This window comes from Zalophus californianus, chromosome 11, assembly GCF_009762305.2.
Source record: "Zalophus californianus isolate mZalCal1 chromosome 11, mZalCal1.pri.v2, whole genome shotgun sequence".
Lineage (NCBI taxonomy): Eukaryota > Metazoa > Chordata > Mammalia > Carnivora > Otariidae > Zalophus > Zalophus californianus.
The window spans coordinates 107,396,379-107,421,603 of NC_045605.1; the positions used below are offsets into that span (position 1 = coordinate 107,396,379).

Sequence of the window (25,225 nt, forward strand, 5' to 3'; positions counted from 1 at the left end):
AACAAAACAGTATCCAGAGTATGACCCCAATTTATTTTCTTAAGAAGTCTTATATATAGAGGTGCCTTGGTGGCTCAGTTGGCTAAGCATCCAACTCTTAATTTTGGCTCAGATCATGATCTCAGGGTGCGAGATCAAGTCCTGCAACAGGCTCCACATTGGATGTGGAACCTGCAAAGATTCTCTCTCGGGGCGCCTGGTTGGCTCAGTTGGTTAAGCGTCTGCCTTCGGCTCTGGTCATGATCCCAGGTCCTGGGATTGAGCCCCACGTTGGGCTTTCTGCTCCACAGGGAGCCTGCTTCTCCCTCTCCCCCTGCTTGTGCTCTGTGTGTTGAATAAATAAATAAAATCATGTTTATTTTAAAAAAGATTCTTTCCCTCTGCCCCTCCCCCACCCTCACTCATGCACTCTCTCTAAAAAAGTCTTACATATTTATGTACCTTATATATTTACATATAAATTTATATATATATATATGTATACACACACACACACACACACACACGCACGCACACAAAGAAACACCGTGGAAAAGATATACACCAAAATATTCGCAGAAGTCTCATCTGGGTGGTGGGATTACATGAGGTTTTTAGTTCTTGTAGGTGTTTTCCTATGCTTTCCAAATCTCAGTGTAAAACAAAGTGCCTGGCACCGAACAGATGCTCAGTGAATGTGAATCCCATTTCCGCCCCATCTCCTCCTCTGAGAAGACAGGAACCCTTGATGTTCTGGATAATGAGAAAAACAAAAGGCCAGGGGCTTCCCAAAGACCTCCCCCAACTTGGGCAGGTGCCTCCTGAAGCTTTGCTTCTTCTGTGGGTCCGCAGCCATGAACTCCACCAGAATTCATGTTCAGCTACCACCTGCCCCAGGACAAGGGTCAGCTTAGCAGAGGGGGCTGAAGTAGCCCTTGGGATCTAAGGTGCCCTGTGCAGTAAGTCTGCTTGGGGCTGTGACTTAGTGCCCACGGCAGTCTGTTTCTGTGGAAGTGCTAAGTCCCAAAGAGATAGGAGAGATTTCTGAAGGAGGGACAAGCAACCTCTGCGGCTTCTGTACATCTAAGCCTCGGCATCCATGGCCCCCACCTGTTCTCTCACCCCTGGGGAGGACCACATAGGACGTTGAATCAGAAGGCTGGAGCTCTAACTCCTACCTCTGCCCCCAATTCAAAACCTGGGCAAGGTGCTCTGCTTGGCTGAGCAACGGATTACACAGAATAAGAGCAGCATGAAGACCCGGCCTCCTTAGGGCAGCTGATATCTGTCCATGTTGGCTACCATCGGCATTGGTCGTCTTCCCCTTGGGTCCCAAGACAGAAGCCAAGGGTGGGTGACAAAAGGTTGTTTATTTAAGCTTTATCTCTTGAGACTGTCATACATGTAAAAATATATAATTTAAAGTCAGGGAAATAATAATCAGCTTGGTGTCGCCTCCCTTCTGCCCCTTTGGTACAGCTTTTCCAACTGGCCTCCATTCCAGCTTCAAAATCCTGGAGTGTGGGGGACAGGGGTCATTTCTTGGCAGCTTCTGCCTGCGCTGCCAAATCTGCCTCTTTCTGGGCAGCCAGGAATGCGGCTCGCTCCTTCTGGAAAGCTGCCAGCTCTTCTGAACTGAGGCTGCAGGTTCAGGGAAAGAGAGAGTGAGTGAGTGGCCAGTCACTGCTGGGGAGCTCACAAGCGCCCACACCACTGTCTCAGAGCCCCTTCTCCCCCCCTGGACTCCCCAGCTTCCATCCCTTTGCCACCCCGCCCCCAACCCTACCTTATATTCCCTTCTCAAAGCCCCACCGGTCCTTTGAGGCCTCAGCTATACCCCAGTCCAGATTAAATGTCCCTTCCTCTGGCCCCCAAACACTTTGTACAAAGAAGTCATCGGGCTGTGTCCCTGTGCCTCCCCACAAGCGGGAGTCAGACTGACTCACCTCTGCACTCCTAGTAAAAGTAAAGATTTGCAAAAAGTCAAGTCTATCCCTGTACCGTGCTTAACCCCCACTTTTCTGGAAACAACCGTTGGCCTCAGCATGGGATGTGACGTCAGCAGCAAGAGGCCCATAAAGGGCCAAGTGCTGCCCCCGCTGTTGTCTGTGTCAGATGCCCCCCCTCATCCAGCATCTCACTTCAAAGAAATAATTCCTGAGGTCATCCTAAGCTCTAGGAGAGGGCTCCCTGTTGGCCTCGGGATCAGTTCTGAACTTGCAGCTGGAAACGGCCTGCAGCCTTCCCATTGGTCCTTCTGTCTCACCTCTTCCTATTCCCCACTACGCTTCTAACACCATACGCCAGAGCTCACTGCACTTCTTTGCTTCACTTTATCACCTTCTGTCCTTCACAGGATCTTTCCACTTCTTGGAATGCTTGCCCCAGTCCTTGACCTCCTTTTCCAAGTCTCTGCTTAGATGTCACCTCCTCTATGAAGTCCTCTTTGAAACACCAGGCCAAATCAGGAGCTCTAATCTCTGTTCTCAAGACACCTGCAGTTCCTTTTGTCAACAATGACCATCCAGCAGCCTGATGATCCACTTATGCATCTGCCTCCAGCTCTGACCTCTGAGCTCCTTCAGAGTGGGGCCAAGCAGGGCTATCTCATTCCTAGCTGTATCCAATGTCCGAAACAATGTCTAACCCATAACAAGTACCTAATATTCTTATTCCAAATGGATAAGGCTCCCCATCCCCAAAATCTAAGGCCCTTGACTCAGAAGCTGGCTCTCCCACTGTAATGGGCCCTCTCAGCTTTGCCCCAGAGTCAAGAACTTTCCAAGCCCTCCCCTCGCATTGCACCTTCCCAAGACACTCACTCCTTCACCACACGAATGCCCAGGGAACGGGCAGAGCCAATGATGGATCGAACCACAGAGGACAGGGGCGCATCCTGCAGGGCAAAGGCCTCGTCCTGGGCTTTAACTCGGGCGATCTCGTACACATGCTTCAAGGTCACCAGACCTGCCACTTCCTTCCCTGGGAGGAAGAAACAAGTAGACCTTCAGGTGTCCCTGCTTCCTTCCAGAGACCCCAGAATCCCGGGTGCCCATCCTGACCCTTACCTGTCTGCCGGGCCCCCTTCTCAATCCCAGCAGCTGCTTTCAGGAAGTAGGAAACAGTAGGTTGTCCAATTTTGATTTCAAATGTCCTGTCAGGCTTAATAGGAAAGAAAATATGAGAATATGTCTTGTCTCCCCTAACCCACACTGCCTCAGCATCCTCCCTTCCCTTGACTCATCTTCCAATGGTGTCCCTCTAACAGACCACGAAACCACAGGGAAAATAAATCTGTAGCTAACAGCTTTGTCACCTCTAGTCCAGGCCCAACTCTGCTCTAGAAGCCCCAGTGAAATGGAGAGGCAAAGGGAGGAACTGCAATATGGCAGGATGGGCTCAGAAAAGATATGGTCCAGTCTCCACTGCGTAAACGGAGAAAGTGGTACTCATAATAGGAAGAGCCTCGCCCAAAGTTAGAAGCAGAGTAGCAACCCCAGGTGACCAGCCCCTCAGGAACTAAGGAGAATAACGAGAAAGAAACATAAACAGGATCACTAGGTGATGGGGATTAAGGAGTGCACCTGTCGTAATGAGCACCGGGTGATGTATGGAATTGTTGAATCACTATATTGTACACCCAAAGCTAATGTAACACCGTATACTGACTGACTGGAATTAAAATAAAAACTTAAAACCAAACAGGATCAGAGTCCCGACTGTGCACCTTCACAAAAATCTTGGTGGGCAAAGGAATGCCTTCTTTGATGTCCTTTGTCTTCTCGTTGAACTCCTTGCAGAACTGGTTGATGGAAACACCTCTCTGGGTGGGAAGCACAGGCGTTAGTGTGGGGAGGATATGCAGGAGATTCTTCCATCCGTCTCCTCCTCCGTCTTCACTTCCTTACGTTCCCATCCTCCTTTTGCTACCCAGATCCAACTAACACTTTACGCGCCAGATGATTTGTATGCATCATCCCCCTATCCTCCCAACAGCCCGCTGAGGAAGGACCGAGGAAGCTGAGCCCCGAAGAGGCCATGGAACGAACGCAAAGACAAAAACCGTGTGGGCAGTACAGCCGCGCTTTAAACCGAAGCCTCCCTGGCTCCGGAGCCCGCACCCTCCACCGCTTATTAGCTCCCGCCCCACGGCGCCTCCCGCTCGGGATTCCAGCCACGGGTGCACCTGACCCAGGATGGGACCCAGTGGGGGCCCGGACATGGCCTGGCCTGCTCGCACGATGGTCCGGATTACGCCGCCGGCCTCAGGCTTCCTGAGGGCCCGAGTGGCCCGATTCAGCTTCGACATGACGCGGGGTTCCTGGCCTCAGTTCACCTCAAGGCGACAGCAAGAGCGATAGCTTCGGGCGCCGCCATCCTGGGTCAGAGGTCAAGGGTCCTCATATTAGGTATGGGCAGGCGAAGCCAATAAAAAGAAGCGTTGTTTGGGCCCTTCTATCCTCCAACCAGTAAGACAAGGAGAGTAATATGAAGGGGAAAAAAATCTTTTAACTCGCGATATGCAGATAGGGGAAGGCCCAATGGTTCAGATACACACATTCCTCCTCCAGAGCATCTAGGCAGTACCTCGGACAGCTAAACTGGAGGAGGAGGACCTTAATCCCGCACAGCATTGTTGGCATGGTAGTTTTGACCGCTTATGCAAATCTCGCAGGTTGCTATGCTCTGGGGCGCCATCTGCTGGATATGATTATAATCCTTGGGTTTGAAAGGAACATAGAGCTCCTTTTCAGGCATGAGAATCTCTTTCTTTCTGAGCCTGTTTCCTCACCTGTTGTTGAAAAGCACTATGGTTAAGAGTACAGACCCGGGAAGCAACTACCTGGGTGCTCCTCTTGCTGGCTGTGAACTTGTTCAAATTACTTATGTTCCATTTCCTACCCCTGTTCAATGAGGATTATAATATGTAGACATAGCTTTAGGGATTGTTGGGAGGATTGTTAGCAAAGTGTGTTAGAACAATGCCTGGCACCTAGTAAGCCTGTGCTATGAACTGTACAACTAGGACAAAACCTTCACAGGGCTGTTGTGAGGCTTAACAACCCAGAACATATTTGATACATCATGCCTGATAAAATAAAATAACAAAATAAAAATAAGCCAGCATCTTATTACGTCATTTAATTTTTTTTTTTTTGAGCAGTTGTTACATTCCAGGCACGGTGCTGAGCGCTTGAAGGGCATTATTATCTCATTTAATCCTCACAATGGCATGAAGTAAATTCTTTTATTATACCCCTTTTCAAACGAGAGTCTTGAGGCACAAAAAGGAGGTTAAAAATACCTACCCTGTGTGTGACAAGGCTGGGAAATAAATATTGATATTATCTGATTCTAGACCTTGTGCCATATACCATGATTCTATATTGCCTCATCTAGTAAAAAGAGATAATCTGTGTTAAGCCACACTGTAAACTGTGAGATTTTTTTATTACGAATATTTTTGAACTCCCACTAATTAAATGTGATTGTTCCTGCCTTTGAAGTTTATCAAGTTCTTTATAACACTCTACCTCATTAGCCTTAGCAAGACTCTGGAATCAAGCTGGCTCTTTGATTTACTAGTGGTAAAACCTTGGGCAAAGTAATTAACTACCCTGTGCTTTGGTTTACTCGCTAGTAACATGGGGCTAATAATAGTACCAACATCCCAGGAAATTAGTTAATTCAGGTAAAGCACTTAGAAGAGAGCCTGGCCCAGAACATGCCCAGCTAGGTATGATTTATCTCTGGGTGCCCCACAATGCCCAGCCTTTATTTACAAATTTATTTGCAAATAAAGACATAGATCCTTCCTAAATGAAGGAATCAGGAAACAGATGGGCATGGCAGGTGCTCAGAGAGCCAAGAATGCTCCCTGGGACACTGGGCTCTGTTGCAAATTTCCACTTTCTGTCAATGAAAGGATAGTTTTGATTATTCCAGCTCTTACAGATTATAAGGAAACAACTCCCTAGTCTAGCTTTGGAAATGTGTGAGGTCAGAGTGTTCAGTGGTGAAAAGGCGGTGCGACAGGTGAGTGGGGGTCAGATCATGCAAGTCTTGTCAGCCCTTATAAGGCTGTGGCTTGCAGTTGAAGTCATTGGAGAGGGTTAAGTAGTTGCATTTTGAAAGCTGACCTTGGCTTGGGTATGTAGAGGGATTGGAGGAGGGCAAGCCTGGATACAGGAAGACCCATCAGGCCAGGGCAGGAAGACAGTGGAGAGATGTTGGTGGCTTGGGACCAATTCAAGAGATACTCAGAAGATAGAAATATATTTTAGTCAAGAAATGCTTGTGCAATATGTACTGTGTCCATCTTTACGAATAGTAACTCATGTAAACTTCATTATAATCCTATCAAGTGTAGGTGCTATTATTATTCCCCACTTTACAGACTAGAAAACTGAAGCCCAGAGAGGTCAAATCACTTGTCCAAACTTATGCTACTAGAAAGTGGCAGAGTCAGAATTTGAACCCAGACCTTTGGCTCTGGCGCACCTAACCACTCCCTAGGCTGCCTTGCCAATCAACTGAACTTAGTGCTTAGGGGGGTGATTGGTTGGGGGAGGGGGAGAGAGGCATCCAGGGTGATGCTCTGGGTTCTGGCATGGAGAGTTTGGGCAAATCAATGATAAGGTCTTTTACTTTCAGTGTTGGAACATGGGAGCTATAAGTGCAGGTAGAAGATTGTGAGTTGTGTTAGGAAGTATAGTGTAAGCTTTGACAGTTGGTTTCTCTTTTTGTAATGTCAGGGCCTGTCTTAAGCTTTCACTGCAGAGGCATCCTCTTCAAAGAGACATCCATGTCAGAGATGGCTATCTAAATACATTGCCAGCCACAAGTCTGGATAAAAAGGCTCAGCTCAAGTCCCTCTTCCCCTGAGGCTCCTTTGTTTTAGAGATCTTGGTAACTGAGCACTCGAACTGCTTGATTTTACTCTTCGTGTGCTTTAAATTCCAGCTCTTCTGTTTTAAATTCACCAATAAATGGTGAGCCTGTGAAATTTTAGGCCCCCAGTCTGGACCCCAATAAAAGCAGAACCCATGGTGCTCCCCCTTCTCTCTCTCCCTCTGCAAACTGGCTGTGTGGTCCCAGGTGTGCCACGCAATTTCCAGGACCTATGAGTAATAAACCAAAGTTCCCTAATGGTTATTACTGAGGGCATCTTGCATTCACAAACCATAACGTGGGGCACCTGGGTGGCTCAGTCCATCAAGCGTCCGACTCTTGATTTCAGCGCAGGTCATGATCTCAGTATCCTGAGATCGAGCCCCACTTCAGGCTCCATACTGGATGTGGAGCCTGCTTAGGATTCTCTCTCTCCCTCTGCTCCTCCCCCGCTTTCTTTCTCTCTCTCTCAAAAACAACAAACAAAACCCCACAAAGCCAGTCCAGCCACAACATTGGTTGTCAGTAACTGAGACCAGCACACAACAAGGGTGCCCGTGGGCCACCCAGCCACAGGGCCTGGTCTGGGAGAGAAGCCTGAGCTGCACACAGAAATGCTGGCATCTGTAGCATAGAGACTAATAGTCCTTGGGGCCAAGGCCAGGAGTGAGCTCACCCAAGGAGGAAAGAAGAGAAGTCAGCATTTAAAGAGGGGAAAGAATGGGGCACCTGGGTGGCTCAGTCGTTGAGCGTCTGCCTTCGGCTCGGGTCATGATCCTGGGGTCCTAGGATTGAGCCCTGCATCGGGCTCCTTGCTCGGGGGGGGGAGCCTGCTTTTCCCTCTCCTACTCCCCTTGCTTGTGTTCCCTCTCTCGCTGTGTCTCTCTCTGTCAAATAAATAAAATCTTAAAAAAAAATAAAGAGGGGAAAGAAGAGAAGAGAAAGTGAGCAAAGGAAACCAAGAAGGAGCAGGTTAGAAGGCCAGGAGATGGAGCATCTGAAGCTGCAGGAGAACAGTTTGAGAAAAGGAAGTGAAGAAGTAGAAATCAAGCTAAAACAGCCTGCACCCAACAGAAAATGAAGAAGCCTGAACAATACATTACAAGTAGGGGGCTTTATACTGTGACCTCCAATGTACACAGTATAAAAGATTCACTGGGCTGCAAGGAGGAGGAGCAAAGAGGGATGTGGAGTGACAGGGAGAGAGACTTAGGAGGTCCCAGCTGCAAAGCCTGCAGCCAGCTCTCCGGGTGAGTAGTGGATCCCAGAAAAGCAGCTAAGGCCAGGAGTCAGTGGGTGGCTAATCCCCTTCCCCAAGGAGGCAGCAAGACCTTAAGAGGGAACAGCTGTGTAGTGACCAAGGCATGCTTGGCAGAAATCTTGTGCCCTTGTGCAGCAGAAAGGCTCCTATGGTTTGAAGTGTAATGGGGAGAGAGCAGAGAAGCTGCCAGCCCTGGAGATTAAGGCTGCCTGAGCAGAGGCCTTCCTAGGTTGGAGGTCCAGTTGGGCCATCTCATCAGGGACCCGTGTGAACAGACAGCATTGGGTGCCAGTTGTGTCCTCCTGGGGTAAGGGGAAGGAACTCCAAATTTCCACCAATGGAAACAGATGAAGTTGAGTCGGAGAAAAGTAAAGTTCTGTATCTTATATGCAGGAAGTATGAACTAAGATCTGTACCTGTCACACAAACAATGCTCAGCCCTGTTCCTGGTACTCTGGGAGTCCCCTGGAGCAGCATAGAAGGGCAGGCAGAGAAAAGGGAGGCAGAGGGAGAAGGAGTAAGCTGAGCTCCCTTCCACTTTTGATTGCAGATATAGGGAGTTAGGGACCTAGAAGTGCCCACATACAGTTCACCCCTCTACCTTATCCCCCGCATTCAATCTGTCCCAAATCCCGCCCACTTATGTCGTCACGGCTCTCACCAATTCTGCCACCTCCTCTGTGATTGTCATCCCAAAACACACACTTCTCCCTAGCTGTGTGACTTGAGTCAAGTCCCTACAGTTGTCTGGGCCTCAGTTTTCTTTTTTCTTTTTCTTTTTAAAGATTTTATTTATTTATTTGAGAGAGAGAGAGAGAATGAGAGAGAGAGAAAGCACATGAGAGGGGGGAGGGTCAGAGGGAGAAGCAGACTCCCTGCCAAGCAGGGAGCCCGATGTGGGACTCGATCCAGGGACTCCAAGATCGTGACCTGAGCTGAAGGCAGTCGCTTAACCAACTGAGCCACCCAGGCGCCCTGGGCCTCAGTTTTCTTAACTGTGAAATAAGAATTAAAAGTACCAACCACACAGGACTGTTGAGAGAATTTAACATAATTACGTAGACAGGGTACTTAGCTCAGGCCTGACTAAGGCATAGAGTAAGCACTCTATGAAAGCTAACTACTAGTATTGTCAGCTGGACACTCAGAACAGCCCCCACTATGCCCTCTCTGCCTCCATTCTAGCCCCTCCCGTCTATCCTCTCCAACTCAGCCAGTGTCAGGCCCCGTCTGAAGCTTGTCAGTGACACCTACAGCTTCTTTTCCCAGAGTGTGGGTCTTGGTCCATCTAAAACACTCATCAAGTTCGGCTTTCTGGGATCTCCCTCCAGTGTCCCAAGGGATCCTGCTGGGACTCATCACTCTTCAAACTAAAATCTACACTTCATAGCCCCTGCCACCTTCTCCAACCTCATACTCCCTACCTCACTGTCCAACCAACCAGAGTGTACATTCCCTGCTGCCCCGAATGCCTCCCCATTTGTAGATGTACAGACCTGGACACTCTTTCTCCCTTTTCCTCCTGACTCCTCTGCCTCCCTATCCCTCAGGAAGGTGATGCTTATTCACTGAATTCTCTCCTTTCCGAAGTAATATCTTGAAGCTCTAACCCCCAGTACCTCAGAATGTGACTATGTTTGGAGATGGGGTCTTTAAAGAGGTAAGTGAGGGGCACCTGGGTGGCTCAGTCAGTTAAGTGTTTGCCTTGGGCTCAGTTCCTGATCCTGGTGTCCTGGGATCAAGCCCCCATCCCTACTCAGCAGGGAGTCTGCTTCTCCCACTTTATCTACCCCTTCCCATGCTTGTGCTCTCTCTCTTGCACACTCTCTCTCTCAGATAAATAAATAAAATCTTTAAAATAAAATAAAATAAAACAAAGAGGTAGGTGAGTTAAAATGAAGGGATTAGGTTGGGCCCTAACAATCTGACTGATATCCTTACAAGAGGATATCAGGACACAGACATGCACCGAGGAAAGACCACATTAGGACACAGCAAGAAGGTGGCCATCTGTAAGCCAAGAAGAGAAGCCTCAAAAGAAACCAGACCTGCTGACACCTTGATCTCAGACAAGACTTTTTAAAAACTATCACTGTGGCCTATCAGTGGGTTTCAACTATCATTTTTAATACATAGAATGGAACAGAATAGAAAATAGCCAAGTGCATCACAAGGAGTAAAGATATGTATTGTCTTGTCACACTGGTGTTTCCCTTGTGTGCCTGTGTGTGCATTGGATCATAATAAAAATGTCTTTCTTATTAATGCTCATGGGCAAAAAAAAAAAAAAAAAGAAAAGAAAAAAAGAAAGTCCCTGTAGTTTCAGCTGGAACAAGTCCTTGCCTGTTCAAATTGCAGAGTGTAAGGCTTTGGTCGAACCAGCTCATCTTATTTTAAACATTTCTATTTTAAAATATCATAAACAAACAAATAGCCTACACAACGTAAATGTACAGTTGACTATCATAAAACAAGTACCCAGGTGAGTACCACTCAGTCAAGAAACTGAACAGCACCACGGACAGCACCCTGATGCTTTCCCCCACGAGCTCCTTCACAATTATGACCATCTTCCTGATTTTTGCGCTATTAACTTCTTTGACTTTCTTTATTTCTAACATTGCATTTCTCTTGGTATACTCCTAGGAGTGGAATTGTTGGCTCATGTGGTAACTCTATGTTTAACTGCATGAGGCACTCTTCCTAAGCGGCTGCCCCATTTTACATTTCCCTGAGCAGTGTGTGAGGGTGCCAAATTCCCCACATCCGGACAATGCCTGCCTGCTTTTGTCCCAGTCTATGGGTCATCCTTTCCTGTTTCTTTGCTTGAATTATAGTTTTTGTTGTGGGAAATTGAAGATTTTAATTAATATATTGTAGCAACTCAGTACTAGTCTACCCTTCTGAGGCTTGTTACTGTCATTTGTCTGATTAGTGACTGGCTGGGTTTACTTAGTGAAGTCTATCTCCCCCCCGCCAACTTCCCAGTCTAAATATAAAGCCTCTGTGTTGATCCTCAGGAAGTGCAGCCTTGAATATGCCCACAGTCACCCTGGGATGACAGTGGTTTGGGCAGGGCTCTCCTTGACTGACTCTTTCCCTGGCCACACCTAGCTGTTAAGTTCCACTCAAGGCTAGTTGAGTCCTCTATTGTTCTCAACAATGTCCTGGGACATAAATTGCTCCATAAACTGATCCAATCAAATTTAGTCTCTTTAAAGGAATAGGGTTTGGATCCCCAAATCTACCTGAGGGTTCAATCTTTTCCCAGCCCCCATTCCCACTTACAAGGCCCTCAAAGGCAGAGCCCAGCATCTTAGCCCTTCCTTCTTCTCTCCAAATCTCTTAGCCCAGAGAGTTCCTTGTTGTTTTCCTTCAAAATCTTTTCTGAAATAGATACACAAATCTTCTTCCAAACTGTTTATGCCAGCCACTGGTCTTCAGACACTTGAACCCAAGAATTGAAGAAATAAAGGTTGTTTCTTGTTCCTTTCTTTGTTGCCCCCCCCCCTTTTTTTTTTGCAAGATCTAGATTGAAGAGAGAGAAGGCAGGGGTTGAACAATACTGCAAATTTTTATCCCACGATAGGTAGGCACTATTATTATTATTCCCATTTTTTTAAAGATTTTATTTATTTATTTGAGATAGATAGAGAGAGACCAGGAACAGGGAAGTAGAGGGAGAGGGAGAAGCAGGCTCCCCACTGAGCAGAGAGCCTGATGTAGGACTCCATCCCAGGACCCTGAGATCATGACCCAAGCCGAAGGCAGACACTTAACTGACTGAGCCATCTGGGTGCCCCTTATTATTCCCATTTTATAAATAAGGAACATGAGGTCTAGAGAGATTGAGAAGCTGGAGTTCTTGAGACAGCCGGAAGTCAAGGCTGGAACTTGGGCACTTGTGTCTGTTGATGGTGTCCCAACTCTCCCTTCCTCTCCCCCACCTGGACAATGCTGGGACCAGGCTCACCCCAGGCTTCGAGAGGCCCCCTGTGGTCTGGCCGTGCTCATCATGCAGCTCTGGTCCCTGTGCACTATACCACAGGAGAAATCTCTGCCTCTTGCAGTACCCACCCCGGGAATCTCTCTCAATCCTTCCTCCCTGCACTCTGGAATCAGATGGTAGCATTGGGGCTCTGATCAATCCTCAGCTACGTGCTTGCATCACTGTGTGACCTGGGGCAAGTATCTCTTCCCCTATTCCCCAAGCCTCAGTTTCCTCCTCCGTAAACTGGAGATTCTAATAGTCATTGAGCACGTGTTCACTGAGGGCCTGCTCTGGCAGGCAATGTGCTGGAAGCTGGGAATGCAAAGGGGAGTGAGACTGTCCCACTGTCCCTGTGTCCTACGGTGGCTGTGCGTACCTGGCATGGAGGTGGGCACACAGCAGGCATTCAGGGATGGGAGCTCTCCTGTGGTGTAGGATTTGTATGATCTGCTGCTGACAGCCCAGCAGTCCAGCCTCCTCAGTGGTGGCCTCTCAGGGAGCCTCTCTTTGCTTAATGAGTGCTTTTGTCCCTAACGGACGTGCTGTTAACTGCCTTCTTGTTTCATCCGGCTGCTGGGGCCCCCAAACAGTTGGCAAAGCAGTTGGTATCATGGACTATTTTTAGGTGGGGGAGTTAGTGGGGTGTGTGGATGTGGTGGGGCCCAGGGGGGTCTAGGAGAAAGGGAGCTTCACAAGCAACAAGATTGGGGGAGAGGAGGAAGGATGCTCTCTCTCAGGAATGTATGGGCAAACTTTCACTTCTCCTTCATGACTGGGGCCAAAGGACACCTCCTCTGTACAACCTTCCTTGATTTCCTCAATAAATACTCCAAAGACTCAGTTTAAGGGTCTATCCTCTGGTCTTCCCCCAGCCCTTGGTTATGGTTCCAAACATACCGAGAAATAACGTGCTGTAGGGATCTTATCTGATGCATTTCTGGGTCCCTCCTGCTCTGCACCTCTGATCCCCATCCTGCCATTCTTCATCGTAACAAGGTATAGAAGTTAGGAGTCCAGATTTTGGAGTCACACAGCTGAGATCTGCTCTTGGTCCCTTTCTAGCAAGATAACCACGTCCAAGTTAGGTTTGTACAATTCTGTTTTCTCATCTGTAAAATGGAGGATTATCGTGCCTGCCTCCCAGAAATTAAAGGCCTTATTTTACTCAAAGCACGGGGCATGGCACCTGGCATAGACTGATAGACTCTTGCAAGCCCAGGCCCAGAAGGAGCTGCGTGCTCCCAAAGGTCTCCATCCCCTTTGTGGCTTCTCAGGTAGGGTGTGCGTGCTAGAGGGAAGGAGGGAGGTGTTCCCGGACACCGCGGGACCCAGAACCGTCCAGAGGTCACCCAGCGAGAAAGTGGCCGAGCTAGGCTGAAGACTGTGAGTCGAGTCAATTGCAGCATTTTCCTCGGCCTCCCTGTTAACGGACACCCCCCTCCTCCGATTCCTCTAGTATTTTCCTTCTCTCTTTCCAGCCCCCTCTTCTCTCCTCTAATTCCGCGGGTTCCCATTTGGGAGGCGGGGTCTCAGACTGGAGGTGGAGAGTCCCAGCCAAAGGTGGGGAAAGGGGCCTCCCGCCCAGTGCGAAGGCTCCGGCTTGCAATGAGGGAGGGGGCGCCCCTGTCTCTGGGACAACCCGGAAGTCCCCAGAAATGAGGGCGGGGTCTGGGGAGCCTGAACCGGGGGAAGAGTCTCAAAGATACCGGGGAGTCCCCGAACCGGCGAAGACTGGCTAGGGAGTTCCTGAGACAGAGTGGTGGGCGGAGCTTCCCAGAGCCTGGGGCGGGGTGAGGGAGGGGGCGTGGTCTCCCCCAGAGGGGCAGGGCTCTGTTGACTAAAGTTAAGCCTCGCCGCAAGGGGCGGAGTCTCGGGTGGGGCGGGGCTCCTGGGGGCGGGCCCAACGGGGCGGGGCATCGGGACGGGGGCGGAGTGTGGCGGTTCGCGTTCGCCCCCTCTCCCGGCCCCGGGTGTCCCAGTGACGAGGCAGAGCGGAGCCGCCGTGGGTCGGGCCCATCCCGCCGCAGCGGCCCCGGGGCCGAGCAGGGGCGAGGCGCGAAGGGAGCGGCGCCGAGCGGCACCGGGAGCGCGGCCAGGTGAGACCGCCGGGGCGGAGGGGGCGGGGGCTGCGCCGGGCGGGCCTCGGCGGGCGCGGGGGGCGTGTTTGCGTGTCTGGGGGTGGCAGGGGGAGTGGGTCCCAGGGCGGGCGCGGGGGGCTGTTTGCGCGCTCTCGGGTCCCGGGTGGGCTTGGCGTCCGTCCGGGCACTGCCCGCGGGGCTCGGGCTGTGCGGGACTGTGTGCGTGCGCGCGCGTGTTTGTGGCGAGGGGCCGCCGGGTGTGTATCTGCGTATGCGCTGGGCCGTCATTGTGCCTGCCCCGGGCGCGGGGCGCGGGCCTGCCCCGGCGCAGTCCTTCCTGCGCGGGGATGTTTTCCAAACAGGCTTCCTGCGGAGACGGGCTCTGCTGCAGCCCCAGCCGGAGGGGGGAGCGCCGCCCCCACAGGCCTCCAGAGACCCGGGCGGCCCTGGGACTGCAGACAGACACCTAGGGGAGGGAGGGGGCGCGCAACCGGGAGGGGTCCAGAGGCCTGCCCGCCGGGTGAGGCCAAGGTAGGGAGACTGAGGCAGATGTATGGGGAAAGGAATGTGGCCAGACAGACGGAGATGGGGAGGAGGGTGGGAAGAGAGACGGCGAAAAGGACAGCCCAGGAGGACAGAGAGTCATTGAGGAAAAAAGACAGACAGACAGAGGCCTAGACCTGCAAAGGGGCTGAATGATTAAGATGGATAGATTCCCAAAACCCGACAGAAGGGTTACTCAGAGGCACCAGGGCCAAGAGCCAAATCCGGGAACTGAGTCTAAGATGAGGAATAAGGGTCCTCTCTAACTCTTGAGGTGTCCCCCTTCCAAGCAGATCCCAGACTGGTGTCCTGGCCAGAAAGAAGCCTCTGGCCACCCCATGTGGGTCCACCGGCTGGCCCCACCAAACATCCTGACCCTCTGAATGTGGGGCCCTCTCCTCTTGGTTCCATCCCACCCATTTCCCTTCCCTGGTATCCCAGCAACCCCGGGACAGTGTAAAGGAGGCAGAGGTGGAGCAGTTGCCATAGCAACAGAGGTGGTGAAAGGTCACTTTGGCCTCAGCCTAGGTGGCCCTGCAGCAGGCCTGAGCTGGCGTTGAGGGGGTTGGGATGGGAGGTTGCAAAATTCTTTTTCTCCTCTCCCACTCTGCCCAGAATGGTGCTAGAAGGAAACCCTGAAGTGGGGTCTCCCCGAACCTCAGATCTCCGGCATCCAGGGAGCCAGGGCTCTTGTGTCCTCTCTTCTGGTGAAGATGCACAGCCAGGCGAGGAGCCCATCAAGTATGGCGAACTCATAGTCCTGGGGTGAGTGACACTGGTCCAGGTGGGGCAGGGCACCAGGCACCCCCAGGGCAACCAGAGCAAGGGCCCCAGCTCTCCCCACGTATGACCTTCTGCTGTTTGTCCCGTCTCACCTTCCCAACTGAGAGACAGAATTGACCAAACCCACCTCAATTCCTGTTATTTTATTTTCCCATTTTTTATAAATTGCTGAGAAAACTAACTGCCCACCTAAGTTTCTGATCAGAAAAAAAGTAGCACCATCTGCCTTTCATAAAGCACCTAGCGTACGTAGTCTGGGGTGAAGAACTCTGGTTCTCCAGCAAAAATGCTTGGCTCAAATCCTGCCTCTGCAAGTTGCTTAACTTCCCTGTGCCTCCATTTTCCCATCTTACAAATAGGGACAATAATAATACCTTAGAGGGTTGTCAGAGGAATGAATGAGGTGATTTCTGTAAAGCACGTAGGACAGTGCCTGGCACATATCAAGTGTTCTGGGAGGCAGGCTTGTGCCAAGCCCTTTCATGGACATTATTTCATTTCAATCTTCACAAAGATGCTGTGAGGAAGGAGGTGAGGAAACCGAGGCTCAGAGAGGGGAAGTGACTGGTCCAAGGGCACACAGCTGGTAAGTGGCAGGGCTGGGATTTGGACCTAGGTCTTTCTTACTCTAGGTCTAGTGCACTTTGACTAACCCGCAGCTGACTCTCATGCTACAGATGAGAAACCTGGGGCCAGAAGAGGGGAAGTGATGTGAGTTGGTGGCTAGACCTCATCCCTTCCTGGTCTCCACCTGACCAGGATCCTTGCATCACCCAGTAGCACTGCCCCCAGGCACAGATCCCTCTTCTTATTCCCCCATCCACACCTCCTTTTGGCCTCTCTCTCTGCCATCTGCCCGGAAGAAGATATTTGATAAGCTATGCTATGATTATGATTATTTAGAAATAATAATGGCCACTGTTTGCTGACATGTACATACCATGTGCTTTTTCCTAAAAAGTTAACGTTTATCAAGGGCTTGCTATATATATATGTCAAGCCCTGTGCCAAGCATTTTTAAATGTTTTATCTCATTTAGTTCTCACGATGAACCTGCGAGGTAGGTCCTGATTAATTAGCACCATTTTACAGAGGTCATGTGATAAGTGGAAGAGCCGGGATTTAAGCCAGGCCCATCTGAGCCCCGAGCCTGTGTCCGGAACTGCCGCACACCCTATAAGTGGGAAGAACTTCCAAGGGCAAAAGTGATTTGCCCCTCTCAGGGCTGCCCGCAGGAGAAAAACAGCTGCTTGGGGTCCCAAAGGAAGGGCAGACTTTCCAGCTGAGGGCAAGGCCACCGATGAGGGAAAGTGCAGACCTAAGGGTGGAGGCCCTCTTGGCAGCTGTTTTTTCTCAGTAGAGCAGTGAAGCCCCACACTGGCTACAGAGCCACCTGGAGAGCATATTGAAAAGACCCGCTGACAGTCCCATCCCCAACCTACAGAATCCAAATCTCCATGGGTGGAGCCAGGGAATCTACATTTTAACAAGCTCACGAGAAAACACTGATTCAAGTGGTCTTTGTCTGTATTTGGCAGACTCATCCTGCTACTCCCTGCTCCAGAACCTTCCGTGGCTCCCTAGTCTCGCAGAATAAAGTCCAGACTCCTAAGCTTGGTGTTTAGGGCCCTTTCACTAGCTTCATCTGCCTCTACTTAAGCTCACACCCAAGTCACCACTCCCTGATCTCACCAAACCCTGCCAGCCTCAGGCCCTTCGCTTGGGGTGAGCCTTCCCTCTGGAAGGGCTTCTGCAATAGAGGCCGGAGTCAGACAGACCCGAGTTCAAATCTCTGACTTTTTCACTTACTAGCCTGGGACCTCGGGCAGGTCATTTTACCTCCCTGAGCCTCAATTTTCCTCATCTGTAAAATGGGAAGAAATATACTTGCCTGGCAGGACATTGCATGGATTCCATTAGGTAATTAATAACGTGAAGCACCAGGAACACGGGAGGCTCCAGTACATGGCAGTGATTAAGGCTGTGACTCACCCCATCTTTGCCTTCCACAGTCAGTCCCTCCGGATAAAAGCTGGAAGGAAGGTAGAAATTTGACATGTATGGATATGTGGAGGTGGTGGCATTGTGGGTCTGTTTTTTCTTTCATTCTGGTTTCCATTCGTACTTGTGGTGTCGTAAATGACAGTGTGCTGTAAAGGTGAATCCTTTCCAGTTCTTCAAGGCCTAGTAAATGTGTTACCCCTCTCAGAAACGTGATCTGAGCATTCCTTTCTCCTGCCTCTGGGCCTGTGGTGCAGTTGGTGCTCAGCTTCCTTGAAAAGCTTAGGACACCCCTTCTCTGCCACTGAGGGGACAGAACTGACCTGCGGTGTGCCCTCTGTGGCACCCCAGAGCCCAGCAGCTGACCAGTCAGGTGTCCAGGAAACACTGGATAATTGAATGAAAGCCCTTTTGAAGATATTCTGCCCCTCACCCTACTCCCCAAGCACACTGATTTGATAGCGTAGGGTCTCCTAGTTTCAGGTGGTTGTAGGGCTTGTTTAGGAAGGGAAACTCTGCCCAGAAGTTGGCAATTCCTCCAAATCTCTCAGGGGCTCACTTTTTCTCTCTCTCTGTCTTTCTCCCTGCAACCCCTTCTTTTTAAACCCCTACATCCACAGCTACAATGGGTGTCTGGCAAGTGGGGACAAGGGCCGCCGGAGAAGCCGCCTGGCGCTGAGCCGCCGGCCCCATGCCAATGGCGTGAAGCCCGACGTCATGCACCATATCTCCACACCGCTCGTATCCAAGGCAAGCAGCTTGTCCCAGCGGACCTGGACAGAGGTCCTGCGCTCCCTGCCCAAGTCCCAGGTCTTCGGCCTTCCCGGTCCTACCCACCCACGGCCCCACCGGAACAGGGGAGCCCACCGTGTCCTCACTCGCTGCCTTGGGCTGCCAGAGAAATGGTGCCGAGGGGAGATCCCTTGTAATGTACTATGCGTCACGGTTTGCAGAATGTTTCTTTGATGACCAGACCCCAGCCACTGAATGGAAATGATCAGCATTATTTCGAGGCAGCCACAGCTCAGAGAAGGGACGTGACAATCACACAGCAATGACAAAGGAAAAGCCTTTGGCTTCAGAGGACTTGGGTTGAGATACAGGCTCTCCTGTGTCCAGCTCTGTGTCTTTAGGCCAGTTTCTTCTCCCCTCTGAGCTGCGGTTCCCTCCACTGTAAAATGGGCATGATAACAATGTCTCCTCCTGGGGTGGCTATAGGGGTCAAATAAGGTAACCTGCGTATAGTGCCGGCTGCACAGTACATTCTCGGCAAGGGTGGAGCTGCCCCTTCGCTGGGCTTGGCCAGTGGGCCTTGGGTTCCAGCCTCTGGCTCCGAGGCTCACACTTCTCCTGGCCACATGCCCTGGGAAGTGACTTCTCCTTTCTCCCCACCAGGCACTGAGTAACCGCGGCCAGCACAGCATCTCGTACACACTGTCCCGGAGCCACTCGGTCATCGTCGAGTACACACATGACAGTGACACGGACATGTTCCAGGTATGGCTCAGGGCTCTCTCTACGCCTCTTGGCCACTGGGCCACCAGGCCTCGATGTGCAGCTCTGCAGGCATTCCAGGGTGAACCTGGAAGACTGAAGGCCGTGGTGAAGTTGCTTTGGGGGCATTCAGTGTAATCGACTACACTCCAGATGAAGAAGTGGGATGTCCAAGGAAGGCTGTTGACTTCCTGGAGTCACACAGCAAATCAGTGGCTACATCAACATTTAAAACCCAGGACCAGACACCCAGGCCACGGGAGGCCATGCAGCTTAGGGTTTCAGAGTGTGGCATGAGAGTCATACTGCCTGGGTCAGATCCCAGCTCCATCACCTACCAGCTTGGTGACTTTGGGCAAGAGTCACTTAATGTACTCACTCTGGACCTCAGTTTCCTCATCTGTACAGTGGGGCCGATAACATACCCACTCCATGGAATTATCAGGTAGATTAGCAGAGATATTATACATGCAGTGCTTGGCATGGTATCTGGTACATACAAAAAATTTGCTATTTGCTGCTAATGTTTGGGCACTCCCAGACTGGGTGTCACCTTTTCACTGGTCTATCAAATAAATCAACTCATTTTTATTGAGTGGGGGAGACAGAGAAGCCCCCAGACCCCAGTGACTGGATTTGGAGACTCCAGCTGAGAGCCCAGAGGGCTCCTCCTCATTGTTTGGTGACCCTGCAAGCAGAGCAGCTGCTGGGAACCCGGTGGGAGGGTTGGGAAGCCCATGGGACTGGTCTGCACACATGGCATCCCTGTACTTGCTCTCCCCTTCCTCACAGATCGGTCGCTCCACGGAGAACATGATCGACTTTGTGGTAACAGACACATCCCCCGGAGGAGGGGCTGCCGAGGGCCCCTCAGCCCAGAGCACCATCTCCCGCTATGCCTGCCGCATCCTCTGTGACCGCAGGCCGCCCTATACTGCCCGCATCTATGCTGCTGGCTTCGACGCCTCCAGCAACATCTTCCTTGGAGTGAGTGAGCCCACCCCCAGGCAGGGACCAGCACCTCAGCTGAGAGTGAGCAGAGGGGTAGGGTAGGGAGGGGCAGCGCCCTGCAGTCATCCTAACCATGACCTGGGCTGGCATTAGCGATGCCACTTAAAAAATGAGCACCGTCAGGCTCCGAGAGTTCAGGTGATGCCCATGGCCATGCAGCGTCCATTCCAGTCCTCTCTGGGCCACCTCTGACCATGAGGGTAAAGGGGCAGCATCCCTGGCTCACAGCCTGCCGGGGGCCACTCGGGGATATGATCTGATCCCACATGTGGTCCCAGGAGCGGGCGGCCAAGTGGCGGACCCCCGACGGCCTGATGGACGGCTTAACCACCAATGGGGTCCTGGTGATGCACCCAGCAGGCGGCTTCTCTGAGGACTCGGCCCCTGGTGTCTGGAGGGAGATATCGGTCTGTGGGAACGTGTACACTCTGAGGGACAGCCGCTCTGCACAGCAGCGAGGGAAGCTGGTAGGTGGCCTGCTCCATGCCCACCCCCTCCCCTCATCCCTCCCGGGCCCTTGCCCCTGATCTCCTGCACTCCTACACAAGGGAGCCCCAACAGGCTCCGTCTGGGGGCCATGCACCACTTGCCCCACAGAGAGGGCCAGACCATAGTCCCCAAAACATAGCCCACATACTGCTGGAGGTCCGTGGGGTGGCGTGTGGTAGAGCAGACATAAACACTGAGGTACCAAGTGACTTTAGGGATGCCGGCGGCTGAAAAAAATCACAGCCTCTTACGAGGATGACACTTGGCCCATGTGTGAGCAGTTTATAGCCTAAAGTGTTGACGGTCCGTAACGTGTCTTTCACGTTCAGACGGATTTAGCCTTATTATCCTCGCCTAGCGGGGAGGGGCCCTTGGAGGAGCTCTGACAGAGGTGACAGTGAAGGCTCCGCATGGCACAGATCAGAGAACCAAGGTTCGGAGCCAGGAGACAGTCCTAGAGAAACGTCGGGGCCAGCCCAGGGTCATGTGGCCAGGCTGCTCAAATGGGCCAATGCAGAGCCCTTCCAGCGTAGGAGCACATGGGGCCAGTGGAGGCGAGATCTCAGGGAAGAGCACGCCTTTTCTCTCCAGAGCATCCATCGATTCTACCGGGAGAGTTGGGGAAACGTTATTTTTAAAAGCTATGCCTGTGAATTTCACTAGCATCCACTTGTGGAGTACCTACTATGTTCCAGGTTCCGTTCCAAGCATTGGCAATGGTTGATTCGTGAGAACCACCTGAGATAACGGGAAGCATGGGAAGTAGCATCCATCCTGAGGACAAGGAAATTAAGACACAGAGAGGTTGAGTTACTTGACCAGGGATTCAGAGTTAGTCAGCAGTGAAGCCAGAATTCACACCCAGGCAGGCTAGCTCTAGAGTCCTGCTTTTAACCACAGCCATGAGGACAGCTGCTGTGGGCCGCGTCCCCAGTGTTTCAGATAGAAGAGTTTCCCACTTGTGCCCTTAGAGGAGAGCCTGGGGAAAACCTCATTTTGGTCCAGATCTCCTGATTTGACAGATGAAGTGACCAAGGCCCACGTCCCACTGTGAGGGACAGCGCATGCCTGGGAGCATTGACTTGCCCTCCCACGTGGCTTCTCAGCCCTCCTGGCTCCTCTGCCTCCGTCCTCACTCCTCTGCCCCGGCCCTCCGCTCTCCTCTGCCCTAGCCCCCTGTCCAGGGTGTTCTCTCCAGGGAGGTTTGGTAGGATGGACAGGTGGCTTGGCTGGGGTGATGGCTGCCCAACGGCCAGGGCTTTGGTGTCCTCTTGAGCGGTAAGGCCCTTCTGCTGTCTCTGGCAGGTGGAAAACGAGTCCAATGTGCTGCAGGACGGCTCCCTCATTGACCTGTGTGGGGCCACTCTGCTGTGGCGCACACCAGCGGGGCTGCTGAGGGCACCCACACTGAAGCAGCTGGAGGCCCAGCGGCAGGAGGCGAACGCGGCCCGGCCCCAGTGCCCTGTGGGCCTCAGCACCCTGGCCTTCCCCAGTCCGGCCCGGGGCCGCACAGCGCCTGACAAGCAGCAACCCTGGGTCTACGTCCGGTGTGGCCACGTCCACGGCTACCACGGCTGGGGCTGCAGGAGAGAGCGGGGCCCCCAGGAGCGAGAGTGTCCTCTCTGTCGCCTCGTGGGGCCCTATGTCCCCCTGTGGCTTGGCCAGGAGGCCGGCCTCTGTCTGGACCCTGGGCCACCCAGCCATGCCTTTGCACCCTGCGGCCACGTCTGTTCTGAGAAGACTGCCCGCTACTGGGCCCAGACACCACTGCCCCATGGCACCCACGCTTTCCATGCTGCCTGCCCCTTTTGTGGGGCCTGGCTCACCGGCGAGCATGGCTGCGTCCGCCTCATTTTCCAGGGACCGCTGGACTAGGCTCCCCCAGGCCCCGGCTGCCCACCTGCCCACCTAGGTCCCCCACCTCCTGCAGCCCAGGGGAGCTCTGCATGTGGGACTCTACCCGCGGGTGCATAGCCACACCAGATGGACGTGTTGGACGGGCTGTGCTCCTCCCCTCTTAACTCTGGTCCCTGAAACCCCTACCCCAGCCAAAATGACGGGGCCCTCAGCACCAGCTCTGTCCTGGGCTGATGGAGGGAAGCCCACCCCTATGCCCTGGCCCTTCCTGGGGTGTCCCACATCATGCCGCCTACACTGTGTCCCTGGGGGAGTGAAGGGGCCATGGGTCCCTGACCCCCAGCTTAGGCTGGCTGTGCCCTGAGCCTGCCGACCCAGCTCCAGATATTCACCCTGCTGCTGCCCTGGGTTCCTCTATAAACCTTGCTGCTCAGCTGCCCTCACAAATCCCACGTGTCCAGCATGCGTGCAGTGCCGCCAGCCCCTGCATGAGTGACGGGTGGGCAGCAGGCTGGGGCCGGCATCTGCTGATACCCACTATGGGCTGGACTCCGTGCCAAGTGGGCTCTGGAAACACAGAGACGATCAGACTTGGTTCCCTGCCCGGTGGAATTCACAGTCTAGCGGACAACAGACCAAATTGCCGGACGACAACACAGTTTCCTGCATACCAGGATCAGAGAGTCATCAAGGGCTGTGGAGCAGGTCTCCCAAGCGGGCAGGAGAGTGAGGGGGGGCTCGCGTGGGAACTCCCCACCGAAGGGGATGGCGCTCTGGGCAGGGGGGAGGCTGAGCAGAGGCTCAGGTGTGAGGAAGCAGGGACCTGAGTGAGGGGTTGAGCGACTGGAGCAGAGGCAGTAGTGGGGCAGAAAGAAGGCTGGAGCAAGAGGTTACGGGCTGCGCTGATGGGGAAGATGCTGGATGGAGGCTTTGGAACCTCGCTTGTGGACAGTCAGGAGCGGAGGGAGGAGAGAGGACTCGTGCTCCCAGAGTGCTGGCTGTGTGACAGAAGGGCTGCTATTACCAAGTGCCCACAATGCCCTGCGCGGTGCTACTTCTGCTCATAACTACGTTAATGGAGCATGAACCAGGAGGCTTTGCTGTTTAATCCTCATAGTAACCCGGGGGGCAGGGGAGGTGTTACCATTTCTGTTTACGGAAGGATTAAGGCACATGCGCCAAGTCACACAGCTAGAAAGTGGCCAAGCTGGGATTCAAACCTGCGACTGCCTGCCTGGCCTTAGCCTGGCCTCCTCCATTACACCGTGCGGCTTTCCTTGGACGGGGGTGGGAGAATGGGGAGGGCAGCTCAGGTCACCGGAACTGCATGTGCAAACATGTGGCAGGGAACATGCTTGACCGACCAAGGGGCCAGGTTGGAGGGGCAGAAAAGAGACATGCGGGGTGAGGACATTGGGCTGAGGCCTGGTGGCCCTCGGTTGCCATGGAGACCAAGTCCAAACTGGACCCTTACTCATCTTGGCTAAGTGGCACCTCTCCCTGAGAGCCAAGGCAGCCTCAGGGTGCTGCTGGGATTGCTTTCAGACCATTCCTGGGGGGGAGCAAGCTAGGGAGACCAGCAGATGGAGGTTCTGGAGTATAAAAAATTTCTGAAAAAGAGGCTTCTAAGTACAGGCCTGACCTGGGCATCATCCCCAGTTGAAGACAGCCGCTAGAGTCTTAAGGAGTATAGATTCCAAGGGGAGGGCCTGCTGCAGGTCACAGAGGTGGTGGGGGCCACAGAGACCAGACCCAGGGCTCTCAAGAGGACAGAGGGCTCATGTGGGTGGTGAACAGGGGATGTGATGAGATTCCTGCTCCCGGAGCATCACATGCCACAGTGGGGGAGCCAAGATGGGGATGCATGATCAGGCCGATGTGAGAATACTGCAACCCCTACACACATACACACATACCACTGGGAATCCAGTTCTCTCTTCTGACCCTGTTGGGAGCCAGGTAGGGGATGTTCCGCTTCTGTTTCCAGCAAGGAGAGGAAGGAGGAGAGACAAGCAAAGAGCATGGTACCACCCCAGGGAGAACTTGGAGGTAGTGGTGGAGGGTAAGACAGCCCTGATCTTGGCCCACCTCTGCCCCTTTCCAGCTCTTGGAGCCTCAGTCTCCTCACCTATTAAATGGAATAGCAATTCTTGTATCACCAGATGGCTATGAATGTACTGAGAGCCCTATAATACAGTACGTATTTAATGTTACTTCCTCACCTACCCTTCCTGCATTTCCATGGGGAAGAACCAAGGCTAGGGATGGTCGTGACTCCAGTGAGTAGACTTCGTATGATTATATGCGTGTGTGCGCTGGGGCCAGTGGAGGGGACAGTGTGGTGGAAGGTCTCAGGAGGGCTAGATCCCAGTTCAGGGACACCTGAGGATAGCCTGGGTGTCCTTAGGTAAGTCAATGAACCTATTAACCTCAGTTTCCCCATCTCCTACAATGGGTAAAATGATACCCTATCAGGGTTGTTACAAGAATGAAATATCCTCCATGTCAAGCTGTTAACACAGGACCTCGTGTATTAACTGTGAACATAAAAACGCTGCTTGTTTGAGAATGCCAGGAATACTGGGATCTTTTGCTAGCCTGAGCTGCCCATTGATGGCTAGAGAGCACTACCTCCTTTACTGGTGCCCATCTCAAATTCACCCAAGTCAGGGGAGTATACCCATTTTAAAGACAATAAAAATTGAAGCACAGGAAGAAGAGGTGGGACTTTCCTAAGGACACAATTTATTGAGCTCCTCCCTTTGATGATAAACGTCATTGGAGCCCACAGCAGCACTGTTGTGTCAAGCAGGGCTTTGGGCACTTTCGTAAATGAGAAACTGGCAT

At 52.3% G+C, this 25,225-nt stretch overlaps 2 protein-coding genes across 4 annotated transcripts; one reads left to right on the plus strand and one right to left on the minus strand.

Annotated features, from left to right (window-relative positions):
• Window positions 1-1,330: 1,330 nt before the first annotated feature.
• MRPL11 (mitochondrial ribosomal protein L11) lies at window positions 1,331-4,369 on the minus strand. The gene is made up of 5 exons (XM_027579978.1): window positions 4,166-4,369; window positions 3,707-3,802; window positions 3,048-3,141; window positions 2,802-2,961; window positions 1,331-1,620 (listed from the first exon to the last, which is right to left on the minus strand). Exons 1-5 carry the CDS (start codon window positions 4,286-4,288, stop codon window positions 1,515-1,517), a joined length of 579 nt encoding a protein of 192 aa, XP_027435779.1. The 5' UTR covers window positions 4,289-4,369; the 3' UTR covers window positions 1,331-1,514.
• Window positions 4,370-14,044: 9,675 nt separating this feature from the next.
• PELI3 (pellino E3 ubiquitin protein ligase family member 3) lies at window positions 14,045-24,947 on the plus strand. 3 transcript variants are annotated; one of them, XM_027579451.2, is made up of 8 exons: window positions 14,045-14,218; window positions 15,359-15,508; window positions 16,041-16,112; window positions 18,148-18,277; window positions 18,923-19,024; window positions 19,814-20,008; window positions 20,311-20,499; window positions 21,827-24,947. In XM_027579451.2, exons 2-8 carry the CDS (start codon window positions 15,360-15,362, stop codon window positions 22,394-22,396), a joined length of 1,407 nt encoding a protein of 468 aa, XP_027435252.1. In that variant the 5' UTR covers window positions 14,045-14,218; window position 15,359; the 3' UTR covers window positions 22,397-24,947. The 3 variants fall into 3 exon arrangements, with proteins under 3 accessions (XP_027435252.1, XP_027435254.1, XP_027435253.1); XM_027579452.2 differs by lacking the exon at window positions 14,045-14,218 and adding an exon at window positions 14,614-14,731; XM_027579453.2 differs by lacking the exon at window positions 16,041-16,112.
• Window positions 24,948-25,225: the final 278 nt, after the last annotated feature.

Coding starts and splice junctions, on each gene's coding strand:
- MRPL11 (XM_027579978.1), bottom strand. CDS start 4,288: ATGTCGAAGCTGAATCGGGCCACTCGGGCCCTCAGGAAGCCTGAGGCC. Junction 3,142..3,706: donor CCACCAAGATTTTTGTGAAG/GTGCACAGTCGG, acceptor TTTCCTATTAAG/CCTGACAGGACATTTGAAAT. Junction 1,621..2,801: donor GGCATTCGTGTGGTGAAGGA/GTGAGTGTCTTG, acceptor CTGAACCTGCAG/CCTCAGTTCAGAAGAGCTGG.
- PELI3 (XM_027579451.2), top strand. CDS start 15,360: ATGGTGCTAGAAGGAAACCCTGAAGTGGGGTCTCCCCGAACCTCAGAT. Junction 18,278..18,922: donor CCACACCGCTCGTATCCAAG/GCAAGCAGCTTG, acceptor TCTCCCCACCAG/GCACTGAGTAACCGCGGCCA. Junction 20,500..21,826: donor CACAGCAGCGAGGGAAGCTG/GTAGGTGGCCTG, acceptor TGTCTCTGGCAG/GTGGAAAACGAGTCCAATGT.